Source organism: Lytechinus variegatus, chromosome 12, assembly GCF_018143015.1.
Source record: "Lytechinus variegatus isolate NC3 chromosome 12, Lvar_3.0, whole genome shotgun sequence".
Classification (NCBI taxonomy): domain Eukaryota; kingdom Metazoa; phylum Echinodermata; class Echinoidea; order Temnopleuroida; family Toxopneustidae; genus Lytechinus; species Lytechinus variegatus.
In genome coordinates this window covers 19,056,710-19,084,700 of record NC_054751.1, presented here as the reverse complement: position 1 = coordinate 19,084,700, position 27,991 = coordinate 19,056,710, and the positions used below count along the sequence as shown (strand labels likewise).

At 34.8% G+C, this 27,991-nt stretch overlaps 1 protein-coding gene across 1 annotated transcript in view; it reads left to right on the top strand.

Annotated features, from left to right (window-relative positions):
* LOC121425497 (G-protein coupled receptor GRL101-like) overlaps positions 1–21,844 on the top strand; it is a 35,663-nt gene extending 13,819 nt beyond the window's left edge. Inside the window, exons 6-15 of the mRNA XM_041621566.1 lie at positions 19–181; positions 649–720; positions 2,661–2,732; positions 4,320–4,391; positions 5,341–5,412; positions 14,261–14,335; positions 15,936–16,007; positions 18,073–18,144; positions 19,066–19,137; positions 20,138–21,844. Coding sequence (XP_041477500.1) covers positions 19–181; positions 649–720; positions 2,661–2,732; positions 4,320–4,391; positions 5,341–5,412; positions 14,261–14,335; positions 15,936–16,007; positions 18,073–18,144; positions 19,066–19,137; positions 20,138–21,194 — 1,799 coding nt within the window. The 3' untranslated portion in view covers positions 21,195–21,844. The remainder of the gene's footprint in view (positions 1–18; positions 182–648; positions 721–2,660; positions 2,733–4,319; positions 4,392–5,340; positions 5,413–14,260; positions 14,336–15,935; positions 16,008–18,072; positions 18,145–19,065; positions 19,138–20,137) is intronic.
* The last annotated feature ends 6,147 nt before the right edge of the window (positions 21,845–27,991 follow it).

Genomic DNA, 27,991 nt, shown 5'->3' with positions numbered 1-27,991 from the left:
TTTGCTGTCTCTATACAGATACACTTCGATGCCCGTCGACTTGTTCTTGCGGTGAATCTCAGAAAACGCCCCCGTTATCTTTTGGATGCACCGATTCTGAATGGGTTCCATTTTGGGTGAACTGCTCGGTTGACTGGAAGAAAGACTACGCCAAAGAAATTGCTCCAAAGGCTGTATTCATGTAATCGGGATTTTTTAAATTTTCATTTAATTATATCATTTTCATTTATTTTCGTTTATATATTATTTGCTTATTCTTGTTAACCGGTCATGTTGGCTCAGTGGTAGAGCGTCCGCCTCATAAACGGGAGGTCGTGGGTTCGATCGCTGGCCGAGTCATACCAAAGACTTATAAAAATGGGACCTTCTGCCTTCTTGCTTGGCGCTCAGCATTTAGACTGGAGAAGGGTAATAATAACATATTATGTTATGCAGGGCCCGCTGGAAGAGCAGTCTTATGATTGAAGTGGCTACCCTGGGTAAATAAAACGTTATTATTATAGTTCTTTTTTTTGGGGGGGGAGTATTGGTTTTGATTCAATTATTTATAGAAAATGGGCAGTTCTTCCATTTTTCTATGTTACTTCAGAAATATATTAGTAGATTCATCAGAATCATCATCACCCCATTATCATATTGTCATTGTAGAAATCTTGCTGGTGCTTCCATTGGACATCTGGAGAAGGGTTCCTTCTCCGAACTCAGCAATGCATATGATTTGTAAGTATGTTGATTGTTCTTATGCAATTACTCAATTTTGTGGTGCCGATTTGACAAACTATCCCGAGTGCAATATGGTTTGATATTTTCTTGTGTTTCATTATTTATTATTATTTTTATTATTATTAATTATTATTATTATTATTTTCATTAATATTATCATCATTGTTATCATTATTATTATTATCATCATTATTATCATCATCATCATATCATTAGTTTTTTTTTTTATCACCATCATTATTATTATCATTAGTAGTAGTATAGTAGTAGTAGTAGTAGTAGTAGTAGTAGTAGTAGTAGTAGTAGTAGTAGAAGTAGAAGTATAGTAGTTTTGTTGCTGTTGTTGTTGTAATGATGCTCATTTGCAATTTGCTTCTCCATGTTGGTGACCTTTGATATTGTTATTTGCTTAAAAGAATATTTTATACACCCCCCCCCCCCCCCCTTCCCAGCCAATCCGGCATCAGAACTTGGTTCAGTAGTCTATATTAATTGAAATACCTTATGAATTGATTCTCATTTTGAATATTATTGAAATAGATGAAATGTGATTTTCAAGGTACATTAAAACATAATTTGGGAATTTCACAGGAATTAGAATATGAAACTACTTGAATGACCATTTCCCTTAAGCACACAGCACACATGCACAAAATCGAAAGATTTACAAATGGCGGTAAAAGAAAGTTTATTTTTTAATTAATATTCAGGACGCCCTCAGCCTGAAAAAAAAGGGCTGAAAAGGCTCGATATTGAACACTCTTCAGGGTTAATGTACTGAGAAGAAAGACATTTTTATTTTAAGTACACTTATTGAATTCGAATAGATGGGAAAAGCGATTAACGAAATATGAATTCGTAATAAAGAGGTGATGCGTGATGGCAAATGAATTTTAATGATCCGGAGGGAGCTATATGAAATTGTACATGCATGACAAAATAAGGAAATGTAATAAAAGATATTTACATTTTTTTAATGAATGGGCCATATTAAGCAAAGTAAAATAAGCGTTTCGTCAATTGAAAGATATCACTTGAATAACAATATTGAGCTTTATATTGGGGAATGAAGTGGAATAAATTACCAGACAATAATGGCTTTATCATGTTTATGACGGCACAACTTACTATAACAGCTTTTATTACATTTTTGGCCAATTCAAAGATATTTTTTTTATAGAGAAAGCAATTAATGAAAGTTAGATACTGGATTCTATGAAGGGAGTAATTACCACTAAACTTCTTAAGGAACATGGAAAAGACCATTCGTATCTAACAAAGCTACTTACCCAAACAACTCTTTTTTTATTTGTTTCATTCTGTGTGGAATAACAGTCCACCCCCCCTCTCCGTCTCTTGCTCCCTTTCTCGTCCTCTTCCTTCCTCTCATTACATCTGCACTCTATGTCTTCTTAAAAGCGTTGAGTACTTCTACCAATGTGGAAATGGCGCTTCAGTTGAAAATGCCATTATCATTGTCATGTTGATTATAAATCATTCTAATGCTGACAACATCTTTTAGAAATAATATTAGGTAAACGATGAAATGTTTTTCAGGGGGTATTTCTAATAACGATAAAGAGTTTTAAAGAAAGAAATATTGCGGATGTGTTATAGTGTACAGGGGTTTTCAGACCTTTAACAGTAGGTATACACACAGGGGGTTCTCTAATTGCTGTTTAGAATATTAAGAAAAGCAGTTGAATTTTTTTTCACAGACTTGAACGTACTAGGTACTACCAATGTTCTCATGGGGACTTCTTCTGTTACAATGATGTTAATATCTGCGTTGTTTGCGGGCAAACATTAAATTGAATTGAGTTTTAAAGAGGAGTTGGACAAGGGGGGGGCACTCCATATTTAGTTATTATGTTGAAAATTGCTTCAAAATAATTGCGATATTACACAAATTTCTTCCACTTTCATTTTCTCTCCAGGGAACTGAAATCGACTGGACTAAGCCATTTACCACCTGGTATTTTTGTTGGACTTCATCGTCTTTGGAGATTGTAAATCGGCATTTTTGTAAAATCATACTTTTCATGGCCCTGGGAAGCGGGAGTGCTGGGGGTGTGTGTATCATTCTCCATTGGGAAGCTCCCCTGGAATTCTGGTAGATGTGGAAAATAATTGGAGAAATGCAAAGGAAATGACTAACATTTTGTGTTGAACCCCCCCCCCCTTATTTTCAAATATATACATATTTTTTTTGCCTGTCAAATTTACTGCAGCACACCCTGCGAAAAATTTACTGTCAATAACTGGGATATACCCATTTGATTTGCTAGTTCATTACAATGAACCTGCGTGCCGAATATAGAGTACACAACTTTTCCTGCGCGCGCGCTGCATCTCCCTATCAATTGCTTTTATCATATATACATATATATGTTCTGTTATTATCCTTTTGTTGCCTTCATTTATGCCATATTAGCTTTGTCTGATTGAGAAATATGTCATTACAATTTTGGCCTTTAATTCAAAAAGAAAATATGTACCACTTTTTCTTCCAATAATAGAAGACTATTTACGGCTTGACGGGCGGGGCTTTAATCAATCTCACTGAGATTATAATAGTGCGCGTACTCACAATTAGCAATGACCTGTAATATTATCACATTTAATTAATAATTTCTCACCCGAAGACTGGGATTCCTTATTATTCATTCATTTACATTTCCGTCGATCGGAGGCTTGGTAAACTATGGTCCCCTCAGTGACGCGAATGCGACCATTATCTTTCGGGGCTGCACCCCTCAGAAAAATAGTCTTATTTCGGTGTAACTCCGGGAACCACAGTCCCAACCACTTCCTCTGACAGCCGTATTATATTTTGTTCAATATCATTTCCAAGGCAATATCGCTGAGGTATGCGCTATTTTTGCTCAGGTTTGCTTTTGGAAAGATATAGCTACATACATATCGTTTGGGAATTGGTACACAGCAAAAACTGTGGTTTTAACCGGTGTACATAGAGAACCACACCAGTTATTATACACTGGTGTTAAATTGGTGGTGTTAGTTTTACACCTATAGGTGTTATTACAACACCTATGGTTGTTACATTTACACTCTTTGGTGTTATGTTCAATCTCTATGGTGTTATTTTAACACCTTAGGGTGTGGTCCTCTATTAACACCAATTGGTGTCAGTTTTAACACCACTGTTTTTACAGTGTAGCGTCTCCTGTTACCTTCATCAACGATAATTATCAAGATCGTATGCTCGGGATGCACTTGCACCCACCCGCTGAGGCAGAGGAGTTCCGACACTGTTAAGCAAAACGAAATCTGCTACCCCTTCTGCTTTCAACAGTTGATTTTCCAAACTTTACTTCCACCTCCCACGAAAAAACCAGTCTAAGCCCTTGCTTATTATCTTAACTTACCTCAAAATCTGAGCACATTGGAAGATCCACAGTACATGTACGCTACAACCATTTTGAAATTTATTATATTTTTACATTTGATATCGGATATCCTCAACTAAAAATAGCAGTATGAAGCCAAATGAAGACGGCAAACATAATTATTGGAAATCGGACGATGCTAGCTGTAAATTCAAATGGTTTCAAGATTTATTTCCTTTGTTACAGGTCACTCAAAAACAATAGTCTGACTGTTCTTGAGAAGGGCACATTTGAAGGTCTTCGTAATTTAGGGAGATTGTAAGTATTCGTCAGGCCTGCATAAATGTTAACTCCCTAATCATTGGTTTTTCCCTTTTCACCATAAATCTTATCAGAATTAAAACTATACATTGTGGGAGAAATGTAGTAATATCATACCAAAAAACAGCTGACATCCAAATAGTTTTACATCATCACTCCGTTACAATATATTTTGTTCACAAAACAAACATGTGCTATACCGCTCGAAGTTGCCTTCAGTGGAGTGATGGGCCAACAATTTTGAGGGGGAGAGATTTGGGGTATCCGTAAAAATAAAATTAAAAAGTCGCGAGCGAGCGAAAAATGTCGACATTTTTGTCAAAAATCAAATTTTGTGATAGATAATATTCAAGAAGTAATATCACATTTCACCTTCCTCTCTTTCGTTGTCTTCCCCATTTTTTTTTCTTTTGTCGTGAAAAAAAATGGGGGGGGGGGGCAAGCGCTCCCCTGTCTGTATACGCTACTGGTTGCCATGGTCAGTGCACACTTTGGCAACGGAACCAAAACATTCAATAAAGATAAGCAAGCATAGCGTTTAAAATGTTATTCATTTATCATTTGAATCTGATTTCGATGAAATTTTCATCGTTGCTTGTTTGATTCCTTTATGTTCATTCAAATCAAATGCTGAATTTCACAATTTGTTCCTCAGAAAGTTAAATATCGAAGAAAACTTCCGAGCCCCAAAATATTGGATAATCACACCTTTCGGCATTGACAACGTACTAGTCTTAGAGGCAAGCGTCTAAATGGCAAGCCAGTGAAATCTTTATCAGAAAATAGCAGTAACTTTATTAATACACGGTAGACAGACACTGCCTTTGCTGATTATAGATAATGTATTTTGTCATTCATATCCTTTTTAGAAAAGGAAGTTTGCAAACTAATTATTTATTTAAAGAAAAAAATATCGTTATGTACCTATTTCTGTCATGACATTTAGACGGCTGGAAATGAACCGGATTACTCAGTTGGATGGCGGCTGCTTCACAGGTCTGGATCGACTCTCTTTCATGTAAGTTGGAGGATTAAGTTATGAATTACAATGTAGATCCATCAACCTTGTTTCCATGGTTTTAATTTCAATTACAAAGTTTTCAGTTCAGATACAATTAAACGACGTAATATTTTAAATGTGGAAATACTGGGGGCGGGTGTGGAGCCATCTAATGTGCAAAGGCCGGGACAGTGGCGTAACTACGGGGGGCATGGGGGGACACGTGCCCCCCCCCAATCGGATGACCAAAAAAAAAAAAAAAACGGGGAAAAGGAGAAAAGAGGGAAAAAGGAAGAGAAACGTAGTGGGGGAAAGAAGAAATTGTTGTTTATCATAGTGTTATATTATGTTATATAACATAAGAAGCATTTTTCACAACTTTATGAAACATCATTTGCTTAATTGTGTCTTCATTGTTTCTGGTGCTCGCATAGACTTTTTATAGAGACATATAAAACTGCTGTACTAAAGCCTCCCGTTTTCAAATCAATATACAACAAAATAATATATTTCCTCGCAATTAGAGTAATTATTGTTTTAAGTAGTGATATATTCTTCTTTTTCATGACTACTGAAAGTTATTGTCCTATTTCAAGGTCTTAATATAAAACATTTCCTGTCCGTGCTAACGTTCGCATTAGTGGATTGGTGAGATTTCTGCTCTTCATGAACTCCTAAAATCAGTCCTTAAAATGTCAATTTTTCTGATCTGAATATCAAAAAATTTTAGCTCGCGCTTCGCGCTCGCATCATTTGGTTAGTGAAATACGTGGGGTCTTAGTGAATTCCTACAAACAAGCCTTGGAATGCCCCTCTTCATGTCTGAATTTCCTAGATTTTCAGCTAGCGCTTCGCGCTCGCAGTATTTCATTAGTGAGATGCGTATGATAATCATGATTACAATGACTTCAAAAAGTGCTCCATGTGTTTAGATGTAATTCTAACAAAATCAGCAAGCGCTTGGCACTCGCATTAGATGACTATGGTGAGATATGTATACTCTGACTTAACGGATTCGTAACTATAGTCCTTAAAATATCCATGTTTTGAGGTCAATATATACAAAAATTTCAGCTCGCGCTTCGAGCTCGCATCATTTGGTTAGTCAAATACGTAGGGTCTTAGAGAATTCCTACAAACAACCCTTAGAATGCCCCTCTTTAGGTCTATATTTCCTAAATGTTCAGCTCGCGCTTTTGCGCTTGCAGTATTTGATTAGTAAGATACGTATGATAATCATGATTACATGACTACAAAAGGTGCTTCATGACTGTGTTTAGATGTAATTCTAATAAAATCAGGAAAGGATGGCACTAGCATTAGATGACTATGGTGAGATATTTATACTCTTAATGGATTCTAAAATATAATCCTTAAAATTTCCTTGTTTAGGGTCAGTATATACAAAAATTTTAGCTCGCGCTTCGTGCTCGCATTGTTTGTTTTAACGAGACAGTTAAGTATCATGATTACAAAACAATTTCCTTATAATGTCAATTTTTAGCCCTCAATATCAAAAATTTTCAGCTCGCGCTTCGCGCTCGCATTATTTAATCGGTGAGATACATATTCAATTCAATTCAATTTATTCAAATTCCATTCAATAAAAAAACACAAGATACAATATCAGAAAAATACATAATTGATAAGAAAGCAATTAAACATACATGAATACAAAATGAAATTTGGGAGACTGCAAAAGACCGAAAGGTCTTGACGAGGCAGACCCCGAGTGCCATCATGGCGATACAAATATTGACATATTAGAAATGAGGACATGAAGGGAAAAAAAGTACAGATGTCCTACCCCCCCCCCCCCATCGGGAACTGGAAACCAGTGTAACAATTATAAATTATCTAAATACACTTTAAGAAAAAATTCATGAGTCATATGATGATATGATATGTTTTTTTAGCTTACGTTTAAAAGAAGAAAGCGAAGAACATTCTTTTATTTTACGAGGCAGTGAGTGCCAAACATCGGGTCCTCTATGTCTGATGGATTTATAAGCAAGTACTGTTTTGGGATTACTAAGATGAAAATTGTTGGAACTTCTGGTATTGTGTTCATGAACCTGGGTATTACGTATAAACATTGAATTAAAATTGCTTGGAACCAAGTGATTAGCATAATTGAACATAAAGTTTGCAGTTTGTAAGATATTGATATCAGATATTTTTAATATGTTCAGTTTTTTGAAAATTGGATCAGTATGGGCTAAGTAAGGAGAACTTGTGCAAATTCTTATGGCTCTTTTCTGCAATAACAGTAAGGAATTTACGTTTCTTTTGGTTCCAAAACCCCAAGCAATATTAGCATAAGATAAATAAGATAATATGAAAGAATTGTACAATAGTATAATAGACTTTGGCATTAACGTATCTTTTAGTTTGAACATAATACCAATAATTCTAGAAATATGAGTTCTTAGATGCTGAAAATGCAAATTCCAGTTTAAATGTTGATCAAGAATAACACCAAGAAATTTAACATTAGTTTTCCTTTCAATTATGGTATTGTCTATTAAGATTTGGCTCTGGTCTTCCATAATGTTTTTGTTTGTGTTGTGAAATATAACATAATTTGTTTTACTGAGGTTGAGAGATAACTTATTACATTGTAGCCAGTTAGTTAATTTACGTAATTCTACATTGATGGTGTTTATCATTTTGTTAAAATCATAATGAGAATATAGCAGTGTCGTATCATCTGCAAATAACACATAACTAAGCTTTTCAGAAGACTTTACAATGTCGTTCATATATATTATAAAGAGAAGCGGCCCAAGTATGGATCCTTGTGGGACGCCACACTGGAGCTCTAAAATTTGTGATTTATGAACATCGACCTCAGTGTATTGAATTCTATTTTTTAAATAATCTCTAAACCATGCCAGAGGCGTACCCCTTATGCCATAACATTCAAGTTTATGTATTAAAATTGAGTGATCGAGCGTGTCGAACGCTTTTGAAAGGTCCAAAAATAATCCGGTTATATATTGTTTTTTTGCAAGGGAGTTAGTTATTCTATCATATAAGTCCAAAACTGCTAATTCCGTTGAATGATGTCTCCTAAAACCATATTGGGCGGTGCAAAGTAAATTGTTTTTGTCTAAAAAATTATATACCTGGTTATGGATTATTCTTTCTAAGATTTTAGATAAAGAGGGTAAAATAGATATGGGTCGGTAATTTTCACATTGGATCCGATTTCCCTTTTTAAATATTGGTACGACGCGTGCTAATTTGAAAGAATTCGGATAGCACCCAAGAGACAATGATAAATTGAAAATATGACATAGTGGATCTGCTATAAAGAAAATTATTTGTTTTAAGATAAATGAGTTGATATCGTCATGCCCACAAGTTTTGGTATTTTTAAGGGATTTTACTATGGATATAACTTCGTGTGGTCTTACGGGTTTGAAAAATATCGAGTTTTCAGCTCGTTCAGGTAAAAAATCTTTAAAAGAGTGCTCATTGGTTGTAAAAGATTTTGATAAAGTTGGACCTATGTTTACAAAATATTTATTTAAGATGTTTACAATTTTCTGTGGGTCACGAGTCTTTTCTTTTTCAGAGTACATTTCTTTTGTGAATTCTGTTCTTTTACCCCTGCCTAAGATATTGTTTAAGATGGACCAGGTAGCAGACATATTTCCCGACACTCTTTTAAGTTTATTTGTATAATACATTTTGCGTGATGCTCTAATAATGGCTGTTAGTTTGTTACGATAAGCCTTAAATTTATTATGTTGGACGGTATTGCTAGGATTGCGTATATACAACTTATATAATCGATTCTTTTTTCGAATAGAATTCATTATTGCATTGGTAATCCAAGGATTATGAATATTATTTTTTCTTTTCTTTTTGAGCAAACAAGGTATATTTTTATCATAATATTCCTTAAATTTTTGAAGAAAAAGTTCATATGCTATGTTCACATCATGTGTTACTTGAAATACATCTGACCAGGTTTCTTTTATAAGATCGATTTTAAGGGAGTTTATATTTTCGACTGAATAATTTCTATTAAAGTATTCATTAGATTCATATCGTTTCCCTTGTGTTTTTCTTGATATTGTAAAAATAGGAAGGTGATCTGATACATCATAGTATAAAATACCACTTTGAAAATCTTCTCCTACAATATTTGTGAAAATGTTATCTAAAAGCGTTGCGGATGTCGGGGATACTCTGGTAGGTTTGTCTATTAATGGATAGAGGGCGTAACTATTCAATAACGATATGAAAGTATTATAAGGCTTGTCATTTTTTGAAAGTAAGTTTATATTAAAGTCGCCCATTAGATATATATGTTTGCCACCTTTCGAAAAATTACTGATACATGATTCTAATTGATGAGTAAATGAATCAATATTCGTACCGGGTGGACGATATGCTACGCCTACAATTACATTTTTACATTTAACATTGGAAATTTCCACAAAAAGCATCTCAAAGTCTGGTGATTCGGACAGAGGGGTCATTAATTGAAAGGAAATATTTTCTTTTACATATAATACTACACCTCCTCCACGTCCATGTAATCTGTCAGAACGTAACATCTGATAACCTTCCATGTTAAATAAAGTAGGAGAATTAGGGTTTAACCATGATTCACTTACTCCAATGATGGACAATGAATTGTTTAGGGATTTAAGTAGATTAGATACATTGTCAAAGTTGCGACTTAAACTCCGGGCATTTAAGTGTAGTAAGCTGAAATAAGACTTGTCGTTACAATTATGACAGGAGTTAAGCTCGTCGGGTAAATAATAGTGGCATTCATTGGATTTCAGTTCTTCGTCAGATAAAGACATGTTTAAAGACTCAGTCATTTAAGGATTTACGTTGCTCGTTCATGCAATATACTACTATAGTTAAGTCACTGGCATTGATATCTAACGACATGTTCTTAAAGTGGTAATGGCAATTGTTACAATGTGAATTTGAAAGAGTAAATACATGGGAAAAACATCTACAGAAGCCCATTAAAGATCTAATACGGAATATGTACACACAAGGCAAAAATAGAAACAAATATAATAAAATATAAAATATAAAAATAAAATAGAATATAAGAGTATAAAACAATTATAGACTTGTATAGCGTATAAACAATTTGGATAATCTGGAGGAAAATTCGTCAATTTTGAGTTTGCCTTCAGCAAATATATAGAAACATGATAAATATGCATAATGAAATGATATGTTGATATGACATTTGATTGGACTGTAATAAAAAAAACATAAATTTATCGGGTTGAAGTTGTACTGTGACATAAAAGGAGTTATTCAGACATGTCGATGGAGAATATAAAATTACAATCTTTGTATGTATGCGTACATTAATGTTAAGTTGTAAATATAATATGGTTTTATTTAAACAACAGTTTCGTGAATATTACATATAGAAGGGTATTTGATATAACGCAGTTTTTAAGGATCTACTAGGAATATACAAACTGTAGCGTTTGTAGAGTTTATAAGGCAAGAAGGTCACTATCTCTAAAGATTTGTTTCTTCATTGAAGTGTTAGGATCTGTTGTTTTCACTGAGGCGATAACACGGCCATCACTTGTCCATGCCGCGTTTACATTTTTGTGTTGGCTTGTCTTCTTGAGGAGTTTTAGGGTTGTCAGTGTCAAATCTTCTTGAATAGAAATTCCACTCCCTTTCAATGTCTTTTTCGCTTTCATAAATTGCGCCTTCTGTTTGTAAGAACACAATTTCACGATGATGGGTTTAGGCTTGGTTGGATCTTTCTGACCTACTCGATGGGATCGATCAATGTGGTGCTTTTTCAACTTGAACCCAAGTTGATCCTTGGCAATGTCAATTGCTATTTGATCGGTATCTTCACCTATTTTCTCTTTCACACCAAAAATTCTAATGCTGTTTCTTCTTGTATACTGCTCGAGAACATTCAATTGGCGCTCCACGTCTTCTCTTTTCTCGATTTCATTCTGTAGCTCTTTCTCCAAAATATATTTTTCCTTCTCTTTACTCTCCAAAGAATTTTGAAGTTGAATGATGGCTGATTCATTTTCTTCTATGTGGCGACGCATGTTTTCACATTGAACATTCACTACTTTATCCATTGTTTCTTTACAGACCGACTCCAGTGTTTTCATAAATTCTTTTGTTTTTAGTAAGTTAGTGAGAATTGTTTGTAGGTGATAATCATCATCAGGTGAATGTTCAGACATATCAACCGTAACAGTGTCATCAGCTATATCACATTCTGAATCATTTGGATTGGAATGTTTCACCTTTTTCTTGCTTTTAGGGGTACGCTTCACTCTGGCGCCATCCCCCTTGCCAGCCATGATTGACACCGAAGCGAACGTTGGGCTTGCGCGTGCACAATAGTGTATACGAACGGATATATGACGATCAAAGGTACATATGGGACTGAGAGAATATATATAGTTACGTTCATATGCGGAGCGTTCGGCAATGCAGATTTGCTATTTCTCCCTCCAGATCAGTCCAATCACGAAAAATTCATGGCAATTACATCACAACACAATGTGTTCGCAATCACATTAAAGTCAAGTCATAAAAAAGAAGAGAAATCAGTTTCTTCTTGTAAATCTTGACCTAGAGTCCAGGTATGAGTTGTGACATGTAGAACGTATTCCATTTTTTTTTCGTTTGATGGCACTCACTGCATGTCCTTAAAATATCTCTATTAGGTCAGTATACCTGTCATCTGAGCGCGCTTCGCACGCTCCCTAAGTGACCCGAAATTTTTGCTGGTGCCCCCCCCCCCCCAATGCCGTGACCCACGGTACGCCACTGGGCCGGGATATGTGCAAAGAACGGTATGTGTGCAAACGCCACGCCGGGAAATGTGCAAATCTGTCAAAATTTATCAACGGCATCTGTGCAAATGAACAATTTTCAAAGCAAAATTGCAAATCTGCAGGATATGTGCAAATCACTGTTTTATCAACATTAAGGCTATTTCTCATGAAATGTTTCATATTACATTACTGTTATAATGATAATATAAATTCTGTACATATTGAAAGAAATGCGTTTTGTTCTGTTAAACCAAGCTTTTTACCTGACTGCTAAGAAAGCACGAATGCCTGTGAGCAAGCAACCTGGGGACCAACGGCTTCCCTTTGAAACGTAGAATTTAGCACTATACAGATTGTATATAACATTGGATTAGATTAATATATTTTGTTGAAGTTAAATGACCATCTCTTGGCAATAGATAGAGAATTAATTTATCATACCGATTGCCCCCCCCCCCCCACCAAAAAAAATCTTTTGAAAAGACCCGAAATGAAATATCATTTAATCATTCTTGAAGGAATTTTATAATGATAGAAATTTGATGCTTTCTATTCTCATAATACCAAAATGAACGAGGATAGTTCAAGCTTTGCTGAGAAACGGCCATGAAACATGACCTGATCAGGAATCGGATTTCCAATTAACTTCTGCAAAACGCCATCCAACTTTAAAATTGCTCTTCGTAGGTCTTGATGGATATGGGACTTAATTTAATATGACTAGATTCATCATGGCAATGAAGGAATTAGTTTATCGTAAGGTGCAGGTCTAAATTTGGTGTTATATGTTTTTTGTGTTGTATTGTATTTTTTTTGGTCAGTGCTCGATCATTAATCTTAAACAGTTCAAAATAAGTAATGTAATACGCGTACGCACAATCATTTGCATACTATAGTTCCAGTGGCGGAGCCGGGGGGGACATCCGGCCCATGGCTCCCCCCCCCCCCCACCTTGAGAGCCATATGCCATTCTTACACAAGTTTCTCCCCCCCCCCCCTTTGAATGATACAGCCTATATTTCAAATGGAAATATGTCATTATTACAGAAGTGAGGACCCTTTTTTATTTGCTGGTCAAATTTTCCTAGGAAAAATGTGCCCTGTCCCCTTTGGAAAATCTTGGATCCGCCCTTGCATTGTTCATTAGCAATAACTATTGTTTTTTCCTAGTTCAGTAATTAAAATCCGCCTTGGGTCGTTGCAAGACTCACATCGCCTTTCAAGTGGATTCAGTCCAGTTCGGCAGTTAAAAAAAACAGTGAGCGTATGTCCAGACGCCTCCGATCTTTCGGTCATTCGTCACAAGTGTGTCATATCATGAGCGTCTTATTGTGAGAGAATATTGTAATACATGATCTGTGCAACATGCAAGTTATACCAAGAAAAACGACTTCTGACCTGCCAAAAGCTTACATGTTATGTTAATGTTGTATCATTGCTCGATTCTGATCCGGATTCAATGGTGTGACAGTAACATTATTATCACTTATGATTTTTTATCTTGTCTTTAGTAATCTGACAGTCGTATCGTCAGTATTGCTTGCCCATAAAGGATCGCATAGTTTTCAAAATTCTTCTTTTGGTTCATCATATCATCAATAGATCCGCACCCGATTACAACAAGTCTCTTATACACCTGCACGCACACTGCGATCTTGCATATATCCCGCTATCTAAAAAATCCTGGGGCGATCGAGCCTTTGCTCATGCAGGACCAGCCATGTGGAATTCACTACCACAGGAGCTGAAGAACTCAAACTCTGCAACATCCTTTAAGGGCAACCTTGAATTGCTTTTGTTCACCAGCAGGTACTAGGTTTGAAGACAGTCATTTTTCCTCATTTTTAAATTTGCCCTTTTTTGTACTTCTCTTATATAGTTCTCTTTACTTTTATGTCTTACTCCCTTCAAAGCGCCTTGAGCATTTAATCAAAATGGAAAAGACGCTATATAATTCATATGTATTATTATTATTATTATTATCGTATCTTGTAGGATATGTCGGTGTGAGAATCATAACAAATGTGCTCTTTGATATGATTGATTTTTAGAGATTTTGAACACAATGATTTGGCAACAATACCACCTGGAGCGTTTGCTGAAGTTGGAGGCAGCCTTAAATTTTTGTGAGTAGTGTAAAATAACGTAAAATTCGTTTTTCCATTATAAAGTTTGTTCACTATACTTAGGTAATAATACTGATAATGGTAATAACCATAATAGTAAAAATGATAATAATGATACGAATAATAGTAATAAGGTTAATAATAATAATGATAATATTACTAATAATAATAGTAATAGTAGTAATAATGATAATAATAATACTCACAATGATATTTAGCATTAATGAGGCGCCGATAATCTATATGTCCATTCAATGATGCTCAGTGTATTACCCCGGCTTTGGCACCAGCTGCGAAAGGCACTTGGTGCATTCAGCACGTTCAGGGAATTAATCCCACCAGGGAGCCGTTTAATAAAGCTGTTCCTAAGTTATGAATGACTTTACGCACGACTGGTGACCCTTTCTCGTGCTATATAATATACACCTATGTAGCTGACTTATGTATAAGAACATGTTCCAGTCGTTAGTAAAGTTGTGCGTAACTTTACGAAAAGCTTTATGAACCACCGCCCGGGTTCCCAGTCACCCCACCTGGGTTGAGTGCAGCACAGTGTGGGTAGATTTCTTGCTGAAGGAAAGCACGCCATGGCTGGAATTCGAACCCACGTCCCTCTGATTAGAAGACGAGAGTCGTTACCCCTACTCTACAGCGCCCCAAAGATATTTTGTATAGGTCACAATGGTGATGACATTTTTGCAGGGTAAGGACAGGATAGTCCTCCATTTTGCCAAATACTTAAAGGACAAGTCCACCCCAACAAAGACTTGATTTGAATAAAAAGAGAAAAATTCAACAAGCATAACACTGAAAAATTTCATCAAAATCGGATGTAAAATAAGAAAGTTATGGTATTTAAAGTTTTGCTTATTTTCAACAAAATAGTAAAATGAACGAGTCAGTTACATCCAAATGAGAGATTTGATGACATCACTCACTTACTATTTCTTTTGTATTTTTTTATATGAAATATGAAATATTTTCGTTTTCTCGTCATTGTCATGTGAAATGAAGTTTCATTCCTCCCTGAACACGTGGAATTCCATTATTTTAACATTTTGTGCTTCAGGCAATGAGGTCCTAATCATCAAATTCGTAAAAATTGAAATATTGTATAATTCAAACAATAAAAAACAAAAGAAATAGTGAGTGAGTGACGCCATCGACTCTCTCATTTGGATGTAACTGGCTCGTTCATTTAACTATTATGTTGAAAATAAGCGAAACTTTGAAATGTCATAACTTTCTTATTTTACATCTGATTTTGATGAAATTTTCAGCATTGTGCTTGTCTGATTTTTCTCTATTGATTTAAATCAACATTTTTCTGAGGTGGACTTGACCTTTAAACTTGCCTAATTATCTTTTAAAACTTTACTACAATTTTATTGATGAGCACAAACCCTGTTTCTGTAACCGTACATTGCAGATTATGATTGTGTCACTTATATCAGTTTGTTATGTCTACTATTTTCATTTATTCTGTTACAATAAAGAGTAATCAATAGTAAAGAGCTCTATAAATGACATAAACATGATAAAACTACTAACGAAGGATTAATATTGTTTGAATTTTTGTATGTGCTTTTATTTTTTGCAGGATTATCACTCATAATCGTTTGACATCACTTAATTCATCCTATTTTTACGGGCTTAACAATATTGATATCTTGTAAGTATCTGACCTAATTTCGACCCATGCCTCCCTCTCTGCTTTCTTTCTTTATCTCTCTTTTGCTGTTGCCCTCTTTCACTCCCTTAAACCTATTCTCCCTCCGTATCTCCTCCCTATCTTCTACAACCTTACCCCCTCCCCCTGTCTCCCTCTCTACCATGTCTACCGCTATCCTTTTATCCATCTCCAGACCGATTTATTTCTCTTTCTTCCTCTCTCTCTCTCTCTCTGTCTACATATTCTCCTTTACTTTTCCATAATCATTAATTTGACTATGCCAGGCAAAATTCATCCCGTAGCTTAGTGCTGATAATTTTATCAAACGAAATTCTGACTATTCCAATTGTTTCGGCTCAGATTACTTTCGAGAATAACTGTCATATCAGAAGGCCAATCACTCAGTTTGTAGTCTGTGATAAGTCCCAATCTTTGAGCGTCATTTGTGATGCACACATCGTTTAGTATATGAAGATATTGGTCTAATGGTGTGGAGAAAATTCCAAATTGTGGACAATTCTACAGCTTAAATGTTCCTAGTGTGGTCACAGGATCACGGGCTAGATGTGAAAATATAACTTCACAGGTAAAACGCTCAAAACAGAGGGTGAGGATGATTGTGTTTCATACTGTGAACACACTATAGGGCCTATGACACTATTAAATAATGTGTTTCATACTTTGGTCACAGTAGGTAGCACACTGTAAGATAATGTGTTTCATACTGTGGACACACTATAAGATAATGTGTTTCATACTGTGGACACACTATAAGATAATGTGTTTCATACTGTGGACACACTATAAGATAATGTGTTCCATACTGTGGACACACTATAAGATAATGTATTTCATACTGCGAACACACTGTATGACATACTATAACATAATATTTTTCATACTGTGGACACACGGTAAGATAATGTGTTTCATACTGTGAACAAACTGTATGACATACTATAAAATAATATATTTCATACTGAGGGCACACTATAATATAATGTGTTTCATACTGTGAGCACACTGTATGACATACTAGAAGATAATTTGTTTCATACTGTGGACACACGGTAAGATAATGTGTTTCATACTGTGAACACACTGTATAACACACTATAAGATAATATGTTTCATACTGCATGTGGACACGCGGTAAGATAATGTGTTTCATACTATGAACACACTGTATGACAGACTAGAAGATAATTTGTTTCATACTGTGGAAACGCGGTAGGATAATGTGTTTCATACTATGAACACACTGTATGACACACTGTAAGATAATGTGTTTCATACTGTGAACACACTGTATGACATACTAGAAGATGATATGTTTCATACTGTGGAAACGCGGTAGAATAATGTCTTGATAACCATTTGGTTTCATACGTATTTTCAAATTGTTAATATATAATTTTGTTTAAACAAAATATGTCGCAAAGAATAATGGAAAAACTGTCATTATTCAAGTGGGTTTATAAGACTATGCATGATCAAAATTATGCATTCATGATAATAAATCTCGGACAGTGTCCATGATGCCAGTGGTTTCTGAGTAGTTCGGGATTCGTAGAGCCAGTTCTATTTAAAAGAGTTAAACTTTAGAGCAGACAACTAATGAATTCTATTTCAGGATTAAGTAAATGTTTGTAGGCTCGTGTAACATTAACCTAATTTTGAAGTCAACTAGAAGATTTTATGAAATGATTTAGAGAGCCATACATTAGAGTGATGCATATATTTATTTGTTTATTGTTTCAAAATGTATCTATCGATCTTAATCCTCTCTCTGCCGGGCACCATATCTGTTCCATTACAAATTAAAGACACAGTTTCTGTTGTGGACTTCTTTGATATCCACGTTCCAATAGATTCTGTAATTTTATGAATTATCAAAATGCAAAACAAAAAAATCGTCAAGTTTCTATCATTTTATATTGTTTTATTGTTTAAGTGGTCTCATTCATTTTTATTGTTTAAGTGCATCTTCAATATCATTAACAGAAGATATATGCGCTGTATAAATCTTGAATCGTGATTAATATTTTTGATTTATTATCCACAGATCAGTTCAAGGGAATCCAATCACAAACATCGAACCAGGAGCCTTAAATGGACTGCCTACATTACGTGATGTGTGAGTGTTATGGAATAGTCGCTCATCCTAAAGGGAAATTGAAAGGGGGAGCATCAGTATCGAGATATTTCCGTAACTATTGGCATTTGCACCTGATTTTTCTGTTATGGTTTTGTCGCCATTTATCTATTTCATGCAAATGTTGGGGAAGGCGATGTAGGTTGATCCGCACTAAATTAATTTCTTATTCAAAGAACCAAATAAATAAACAATCGTTAACGTTTATAGATTCTGCAAGGCTACACAGTCATTCCTTAGAAAATCAATGTTCAAATCAGGATCATATTGACATCTGAAAAGATGCGACTGAATATTGCACTTGGCACACCTCGATAGTTAAACATGGCATCAAGGAAGAACTTCTATTTAGGTGCGACTTAAAAAGAAATCAGAAAAGGCGTGATGTTTCTTTTGTTTTTATAATTTGGCGAGAATGCGAGTAAAAATATATTTCTACGTCACGTTTGGTATTTGTAGGATATTTTCCCCCCAAATCGGTCTTGATTTCAGTGTTATCATGTGACCATGTTAACTATTCCTTATACGTGTTACACTTAGAAGATCTCGTTCAAAAGAAAACCTGAGGAAATACATTAAAAATTATCACCATCTTTTACATGTATGTACAGTTAATAATAGTAACGACAATAGGTTACTCTTAGGGGTGAAATCTAAAAAAGATGGTAAACGATATGACCAAATTTTGTATATCAGGACCTCTATTAAGAAAAAAATAATTTCAGCAATATGCGGTCTGTTTATTGTTCCTACGCTTTGTGTCGTCCACTATCTCTCAGAAACACAATTGATCCATATCTATTTTGTTTTCAGACTCATTTCAAAAGTTGAAATATACTTACCCTTACAGTTTTGTCATATCCATTGGTTATCTTGACGCCGTGGCATTATTTCTTTTCCCAGGCGACTTCTTTCATCAGACAGAATCCGTCTTCAACCCGATACATTCGTGGGCCCCTCCAAAATTGAGCTATTGTAAGTACAGGTATCAAAAGCCAGGAGACGATTACACGAAATGGTCGTTACAAGTATTGTCTTTCTTGTAGCCGACGATGCGCCGTGTATAAAAGACGCCTTTTTAAAATACCTTCATTTATTTATTCATCCGTCAAATTAAACAGAAAAGTCATTGCCTATAAATGATTCGTATCTCAAGTAATTGTTTAAAAAATAATTGAAAAGTGAGCTAAATAGATTTGGACCGTTTTTAATGCGTCTTCTACGACACATCATTATATATAGATCGGCGACGCGAAAAGACTGTCCTTGAAATACCCTTTCTTGCAATGGGGCCTGTGATTCGTTTACACAACATTAAAGTCATACTTTTTATCCTAAACAGTCGCATATACAGAAATAAAAAAAAAGCGCAAAGGAAATTTATGTATATATTCTTAAATCATGTCCCTGATCAATTTATCACTAAAATAACACGAAAGAAAAGGGTTATTAGAGATGACTGGCATGACTGAAGCAAATTGATTTGGTAACTAAGGGTAAGAAATGCAATTTGCTATAAGTCACTACTGATTGCGTGCTAGAACAGACCCATGTAGGCTTATACTCCAAGAAAGGACAATAAAGCATAAGTTTCACTGGTCCCAGTATTTGGAATAGTCACCCCAGCAACATCCGTTCAAGTTCTCCTAGACAAGTACATGTATACTGAAATAAGATAAGAACATCTATTTTCTCAATAATACAAACTTAATATATTGTAAGCACTTGGAGGGCAGAATGATCACTTGTTATATTGTAAAAAAATGAGTGTTTACATGAAGAAGTGCCGTGTACATGTATTATGTATAAATGTATGTATGTCCTGTCAAGAAAAACAGTGTTTCACAATGGAAACATGTTTTCAAATAGACCTACCTATGTAACATTATTTGGTGACGTATATTGAACACAAAGCAATGTCTTCATATCACGAGAATTACTTTCCTTACATTTCCTTTGCTTTTTTGTTACACAGGGTTGTTCGAGACGAACGAGTTTGTTGCATTGCTCCTGAAAGTTTCGGGTGTATAACGCGAGAACTGCCAGATCCACTCTTCACATGCCGCAGAACGTTTCTCCAAAACAGAACCATTAAGGTATTCATCTGGATCCTTGGTATCAGTGCACTGCTCGGTAATGGCTTTGTGATCGTCACGAGGTTGAGGAACAAACCTTCAACAGTCACTGGTTCTGTGCAATCAACCTTGATCAGCAATCTGGCCGTTTCGGATTTCCTGATGGGTGTTTACATGTTGATCCTTGCAGTCATGGATATGTATATTGGCGAAGCCTATTTCTGGGATGGCATCGGTTACGAGTGGCGAACCAGCTATCCTTGTCAGATTGCAGGGTTCATCTCGTTACTCAGCACCCAATCGTCCGTTTTCTTGTTGACTCTGCTAAGCGTTGATCGCTTCATTGCAATCCAGTTCCCATTCAGTCCGAAGCGTCTGGGTATCAAGTCCTCCCGTATCTCTGTTGCGATTGTGTGGGCTATGGCGTTGATTCTCAGCGTAACCTCTCTTCTCTTGAATCAGCTGGAGCTTGGTGCCTATGGCCTGAGTGACGTTTGCGTGGGCCTTCCCCTCATCCGTAAGTTTTCTTCGGTCTATTCGGAGATTGACGCCTACACCTTGTCTCGCTTCGGTCAGACCACCCTTAATTATCTTGCTTCTGGAACAGCATCGACATGGCAATTCTCCATTGCTATCTTCCTTGGAGTGAACCTAATCAGTTTCCTAGTCGTGTTGTTCTGCTACGCCGCTATCTTTGTCAGAGTTCGGTTAAGCAGGGAGGCGGTAGGACAGAAGAACAAGGTTACCTCAGAGGTAAAGATGGCGCTCAAGATGTTTTTCATCGTTGGAACCGACCTTTGTTGCTGGATGCCAATCATCACGATGGGTATATTGGTCCAAATCGATGTAATCACTCTTTCCTCCAACGTCTATGCTTGGTTGGTGGTCTTTGTCCTGCCTATTAATTCCTCTCTCAATCCTTTCATCTATACCATCGTCGAAAGAGTCACGAAATAGACGACATTGTTTAATTTGTAAATCGTGATCATTGTGATTGAATTTTTATTCGATATTTTTGTTTTGTTCAGAGTTTACAATCTACTATGACTTGCACACATCATAAATAATCTGCTCGTTCATAATTTTCTCTTGATTTTCTTAAGTAGATTTTATTTCGAAAGGGGTAATCCCCTTACACTTTCGGATGCCTCTCCTGTATTGAATTGTCCGTGGGATCGAATTCACTTGATATTTTATGTATTGATTTATTTAAGAACAATAAAAAAGGCTTGTAATGTTTTATTGTTATTTTTTCATCATAAAATGATGATATAAAAAAATTGAAATGTTACATCAAATGCATTTTCTTACAATTAAGGGAATACTCGGTAGAAACATGTTTATGATTATATGATTGAAACAATTATTGTTACATTATGATAAACACAAAATGAACAATACTAAATATTCTCAATGATTAGTCACATATTCATACAAATAAAGAACAACATTGAATAATGTTTCAATTTTAAGAAGATTAAAAATTAAAAATTCAAGAGAAAAAAAGTATTTTATTAAAGATGCGCCACTAATGCCAGATCAGTATCCAGTTGAATGAAACGATTCGAATTCACTGAGAAGTAGTCAAAATGACATGATTTTGACCCCCCCCCAAAAAAAAAAAAAATATATATATATATATATATATATATATATATATAAATATATATATATTAACGACAAAGATTTTGAGTACGATTTTGCTCTTTGAGTATATTTTACGTACTCATTTTATATATTTACCATTTTCACTTGGAGTTTAAAGAATGCTTTCGTTACACTCTGCATACTAATAATCTTGCTATATTATTGGTCAAATGAAAATCACAAGATAAAGTTTAGTTTCACCATTCACTCACTTACACTGATGTAAGGCTTTTTGCATTTCGCTGATCATTTCAGCACATAGGATTATAAGACGTCCTCAATTATGTAAGACGGCAAAGAAAATCCCAGTGGTATTGCTTGCACGCGCACGTGACATATTATTTGTTTGACATTATCGGTGATGAGCGGTCATTAGTAAAGAATTAATTACCGGTCATAATTTGGGAGAGGATGGCTTATCAACTTAAAATTCACATCCCTATCTTTATGATCTTAGGAAAAGGAGACTATATAGTATTGGCTAGCTTCTTTTAAGTCAATCAGGTAGTTGGCTAAACCTTGCACTTCGTTTATTTGCACTAGTACATATACTAGCATTAACTATATAGTTAGTTGCCAATACATACTTGTAACATTTTTAATTTGATCAGTTAGTTTTGAAGTTTCTCATTATTCTAGTACTATAATCTGTAGATTTATATGTTGATTCGACTTATGTTAAAACTGCTTCAAAGAAGCAATGAGAATAAAGGGAACCACCGAACCAGTCAGGTCAATGTGCAGTATATCTATGACAACTATATGGTTTGATGATTTTGTATCACTTTATTCCATTATTAAGTAAAGTATCATAGTATATTTTTATATATGACCTTCATAAAGCAATTTATAGAGACAATGAACAGAGGAAGTAAAGGTACTTTGCCGAGGCAGGACATACAGTAGAAAACATATTACAAGACAAAGAATGGAGGATAACATATCAATTAATATCCTAACAAAGATCATGATTACGATTAATTGTATAATTAATAAATTCTGTAGTCAAAATGAATAAGTCTTGGAAACAAGAAAACGAATGAGTTACTGGTTGTTTTCAGTACACAGTAGTTATTAATTTTATTGTTTGTTTTATTATGCACGGTCCTTGTTATCGTCGTCATTATTATTATTTATATTGTTGCTATTATTATTATTGTCATTATCATTTAATATTTTTATTATCATTATTCATTGCTGATGTTGGTGTTATCATCATTATCACAATCATGATTACTATAAATGATGCTATCATTGCTATCATTGTTATAAACATGATGATTATTATATTAGCTATATTTTTCTATGTATAACGTAATTTATGTGAAACGGTATAATGTAAGTAATCACTCTCTTGACAGCTGTGGCTGAATAAACATCACTTATAATTTACTCAAGACGCCTACTCTGTCTTATTATACCAAAAGGGAAATCAAACCTATCATGTTCAAACTGTCAAATGAATAGATAAAGGGATGGTCCAGGTTGAAATTATTTATATCTTAATAAAATAGAGTAAAATTCACAGAGCAAAATGCTGAAAATATGATCATATTCGGATAACAAATAGCATGCAAAGTTATTGAATTTTAAAGATTTGCATTACTCCGGTGAAATAGTTCTAGGCATGTCTTTATGAATATTCAGTATGTGGACTCGTGATGTCATATCCTCCTTGTTCTTTTGTATTTTATTATATAAAATTAGGTTTATTCAAAAAAATTCTACCAAGAACTAAAACAAATGGATTGGCAACTGATTATGTGCATTGGTTATTTATTGCCGCAACTTATTTCATCATAATGGAGACATCATCTACACATGTATGAAAATAGAAACATATGATTTCATGTAATAACATTTAAAAGGAAAGTCGGGATGTGACATCATAAGCCCACCTAATGAATATTCCTGACGATGTGCATATAATTGTTTTCACAAAATATTGATAAACTTTGAAATTCAATAACTTTTGTTTTTGTTATCCGAATTTGATGAAATTTTCAGCATTTTGCTCTGTGAATTTTACTCTATTCTTTAATATTTTAATCCCGAACCATTCCTTTAATTCATTGAATGATAAAGACAAGTGCGTGTAATAAGATATTCATTTGAATAAACAACACTCATAATTTACCTAAGACGCCTAATCTGTCTTATAATTATATCCAAAGCGAAATAATAATAATAAAAAAAATAATAACGGTATATTTACCCAGGGTAGCCACTTCAGTTCCGAAAACTGTTCTCCTAGCTATTAATTATTACCCGGCTAAGCTAGGCTACCTATTCAGGGGAACACAGCTTTTTGAGGAATTGCTTCCTACTCTTTTACCTCACCTGGGTCGAGTGCAGCACACTGGATGAATTCTTTGCTGAAGGATATTACGCCATGGAATTTTAACCCAGTACACTACCCTCTGTTTCAAAGTCCAGAGAATAATCCACGCTCCACGACCTAAATTAAACCTATATCATGGTAAAAGGAATGGTTAATTCGTTGGGTGATAAAGTACGTGTAATAAGGTATTCATTTTCTCCAACGGTACCACTTGGTTAAGACATAAAACTGCTGTGCGAGGTCAGCCTGTGAATGAAAAAAATCACAGCAGACCTGGACGGGATTCGAACCCACGACCCGGTCTACCTGTGAATTTGTTCACAGGTTGACTTCACGAAGCAGCTGCATGTGTTACCCTTGTGGTATTGTTGGGAGAGAAAAAATGAATACATTATTACCAGACCTATCGTGGTGTTTGTGGAATGATAAGAAAAACATTATTGTTAAACTTTGAAACGATTTGGACATCGAGTAAGAAAGTTATGGCTTTTGAAAAATGAGATCCCAAATATTATGAACAATTCAATTAAGGCAGGTCGATAGGTAAGCCATGATACGTTTTAGGGACAGTTTTTTTCATATGTTGTGCACTTAATTATCAGGAATTTGTGAATAATTATTCATCTGGAACTATGAATAGAAAAGATATGGTGGAGTATATTTTTACCCTAATTCGGAGTTTTAAAAAAAGGGGAACAGAATTTTAACCAATTCATCCATCCAAAAAAGTCTAAAGGTAGACGTCATTCTACATCATAATGCCATCATAGACATTGATATCATAATAATTATCTCTGACAAATCTTGAACATGTAATGCTTTCTTATTTTTGCCCGAAATCTTAACTTCCATTTATCTGACCGTCTGTTGTTAAAGTTCCCCTTCGAAGACCATGTTCACTTTGGGTTAGATCTCTCCCCCCCCCCCCCTCCCTCTTTAGTTTTTCATTATTTTAAATTGCTTGTCAAATCTTCAAGTTCAACTTTCAAATCATGTTTTATCACAAGTCAAGAGAAAACATTTTAAGAACAATTTCAAAGTGGTGCCTTTACTTGAAAAGGTGCGAATGTGTTTGTCTGCAATGCACGTAATTGTGATTTTAGTGAAATAAGTGGATGAAAACATGATTGCTAACGAAATGTATCATTTTTTATGTCATGTAAGTAATAAATGAAGCATTTTAATATTCAAAAAGCCACCTAATTCCCTAATAGTTTTATTTACAATGTTAATGGGGACAAAAGAAAATCACAAGAGTGCGTACTAAAATGCATATTACTAGTATTAAGATAAGCGAGTGGAATACTGGCTGAAACATAATCTTTAATGAAATATAAATGCAATTTATGTGATAAATGCTGTATTTTGACATTCAAAATGGCCGCCATGTAGGCCCATTCTAATTATACAAATTATGCATGCAGCCGAGTGCGTATAGTGGAAATGCAGAGCACGCGAGGTTTCTTTAGATAGATGCTGCACTCTGCACGAGCCGCTTGCGGCGAGTGCCCAGTGTGCATCATCTGAAGAAACCGAGCTTTCTCTGCATTTACTTTAACGCACGACAGAGCGAGTGCATTATTTGTTTTATAAAATAGCAAAACAAACAAATTTTTAAAAAGTTACAGTACAGTTTTGTTGTACTTCTCCCGGGACTTTTCAGACATTACGTTACTCGGTGATCACAATTACATGCATTTTTTTAGTTCTAACTCTTGTGAAAATTAAAACAGCTAGCTCTGTATTTTTAAGCATCGTGATTGCACTGGTTTGCTCGAGCGTGCAATATCAATTTTCGTTGCGCACCTTTTACACTGCCGTGCAGTGCAGTGCACCAAAAAAGTTGGATGTCATGTGACGCGTATTGGCCAATCACGATGCTTAAAAATACAGAGCTGTTTTAATTTTCACAAGAGTTAGAACTAAAAAAATGCATGTAATTGTGATCACCGAGTAACGTAATGTCTGAAAACGTGTTTTCTAGCAAAACATTTCATTTCTTTTGCCATCATGGTCATGCATAAGATAAATGCTGTATTGTGAAATTTAAAATGGCCTCTATAGGCCTTAATAGTATTATCTACAGTGAAAATGGGGGCATGTAATAAAAAAATTGGATTTACTTCACTTTGAAATCCATAAAATCCTGTTGTATCATAAAACATTATTTGCAAACGTGACGATTTTTATGAAATATAGCATTTCTTCTACCATGTAAGTGATAAATACTGTATTTTGATATTCAAAATACCTGATACAAGCCCTATCTAAATTATGTTACATGCGTATAGGGAATCTACTTTTTACAAGAGTGAGAATCATAAAATGCATGTAACTGTGATGTACGAGTAAAATATTGTCTTAAACATGATTTCTAAATAAATACATCGCATATTGGTCCTGGAGGTTATAAATGCTGTACTTTGAAATTCAAAATGGCTGCCATAGGTCCCAAAAGTATGTACATTGTAATTTGGGACATACAATTTACACAGAATTTGGCTTTGCTTGACTATAAGTATTACATAGAACTGTGATGTTAGAGTGATATATTGTCTAAATGCATGGTTCTTACAAGGTATATCATAATGTGCATTTAAGGTGATGAATGCTGCATTCTGAAATGGGAAATGGCCGCCAAGGGCCCTTATTGTAATTCGAATGAGGACACATAATTTTCCAAAAAGGGCATATGGCAGCCATTTTGAATTTTGAAATATAACATTTATCACCTTAATTTTAGATTATATGATATATTTCGTTAGTAATCATGTTTTCAGACAATATTTCACTTATACAACACCATTTAGTCAAGCAAAGCCAAAATCTGTTAAAATCATTTATCCCCATTCGCATAATACTGTTGGGGCTTGTAGCTGCCATTTTGACTTTCAAAATACAGAATTTATCACCTACCCGACAGAAGAACTGATATATCTTGTTAGAAATTATGCTTTCAGAAAATATAGATCACAAAAATGTGCATTTATGCTGCTCACTCGTGTAAAAAAATATTTCCTACTTTGCAATGTATATGATACAATCAATGTCTACGGCGGCCATTTTGAAAGTCAATTTACAGTATTAAACACAAAATTTAAACCTGAATGACTATTTCGTTAAAAATTATGTTTTTAGACAGTATCCCATTTATTCTTCACAAATAAATGTATTTCAGCGCTCACTCTTGTGATTTTTTGGTCCTCTTTATCATGATTGTACATAAAACGGTAAGGGCCTTTGGCGGCCTTTTTTAATATCGAAATGGTGGTGTTCTTTATTTAGGTGACATCTCATCCTACATGTATATTATATAATTATACAACTACCAGGCCCGTCTTACAAGGAGTTGTGTTGAGCTAATCAATTACAACTATATGGACGGCCAGCAGCGTCAACAATTATTATGCATGTTTGTTCAGAATATGATTCATATTCATGCATTCATTTTTCTTGAAAATTCACTGTAGTTCTTTTAGTTCACAAAGGACATTGTGCAATTAAATTTCAAGTAGAAAAAAATTATGACACTGATGGATTTCCATATAGAGTTACGATCGATTGGATCAATTGTAAGTCTTTGTAAGACGGGGCTCAGGTGTCCTGCAATTAACATGCTTGCATGCAGTCGACTACAAGATATGTCTGTCGCAAAACAATCGACAGGTTTACATAGAGCCTTTAACAATAAGTATCATTACAAGAAGCATATCAATGATTCATTGCTAGTTTGCAATTAATTGCAAGACAGATGATTGCAAGTATT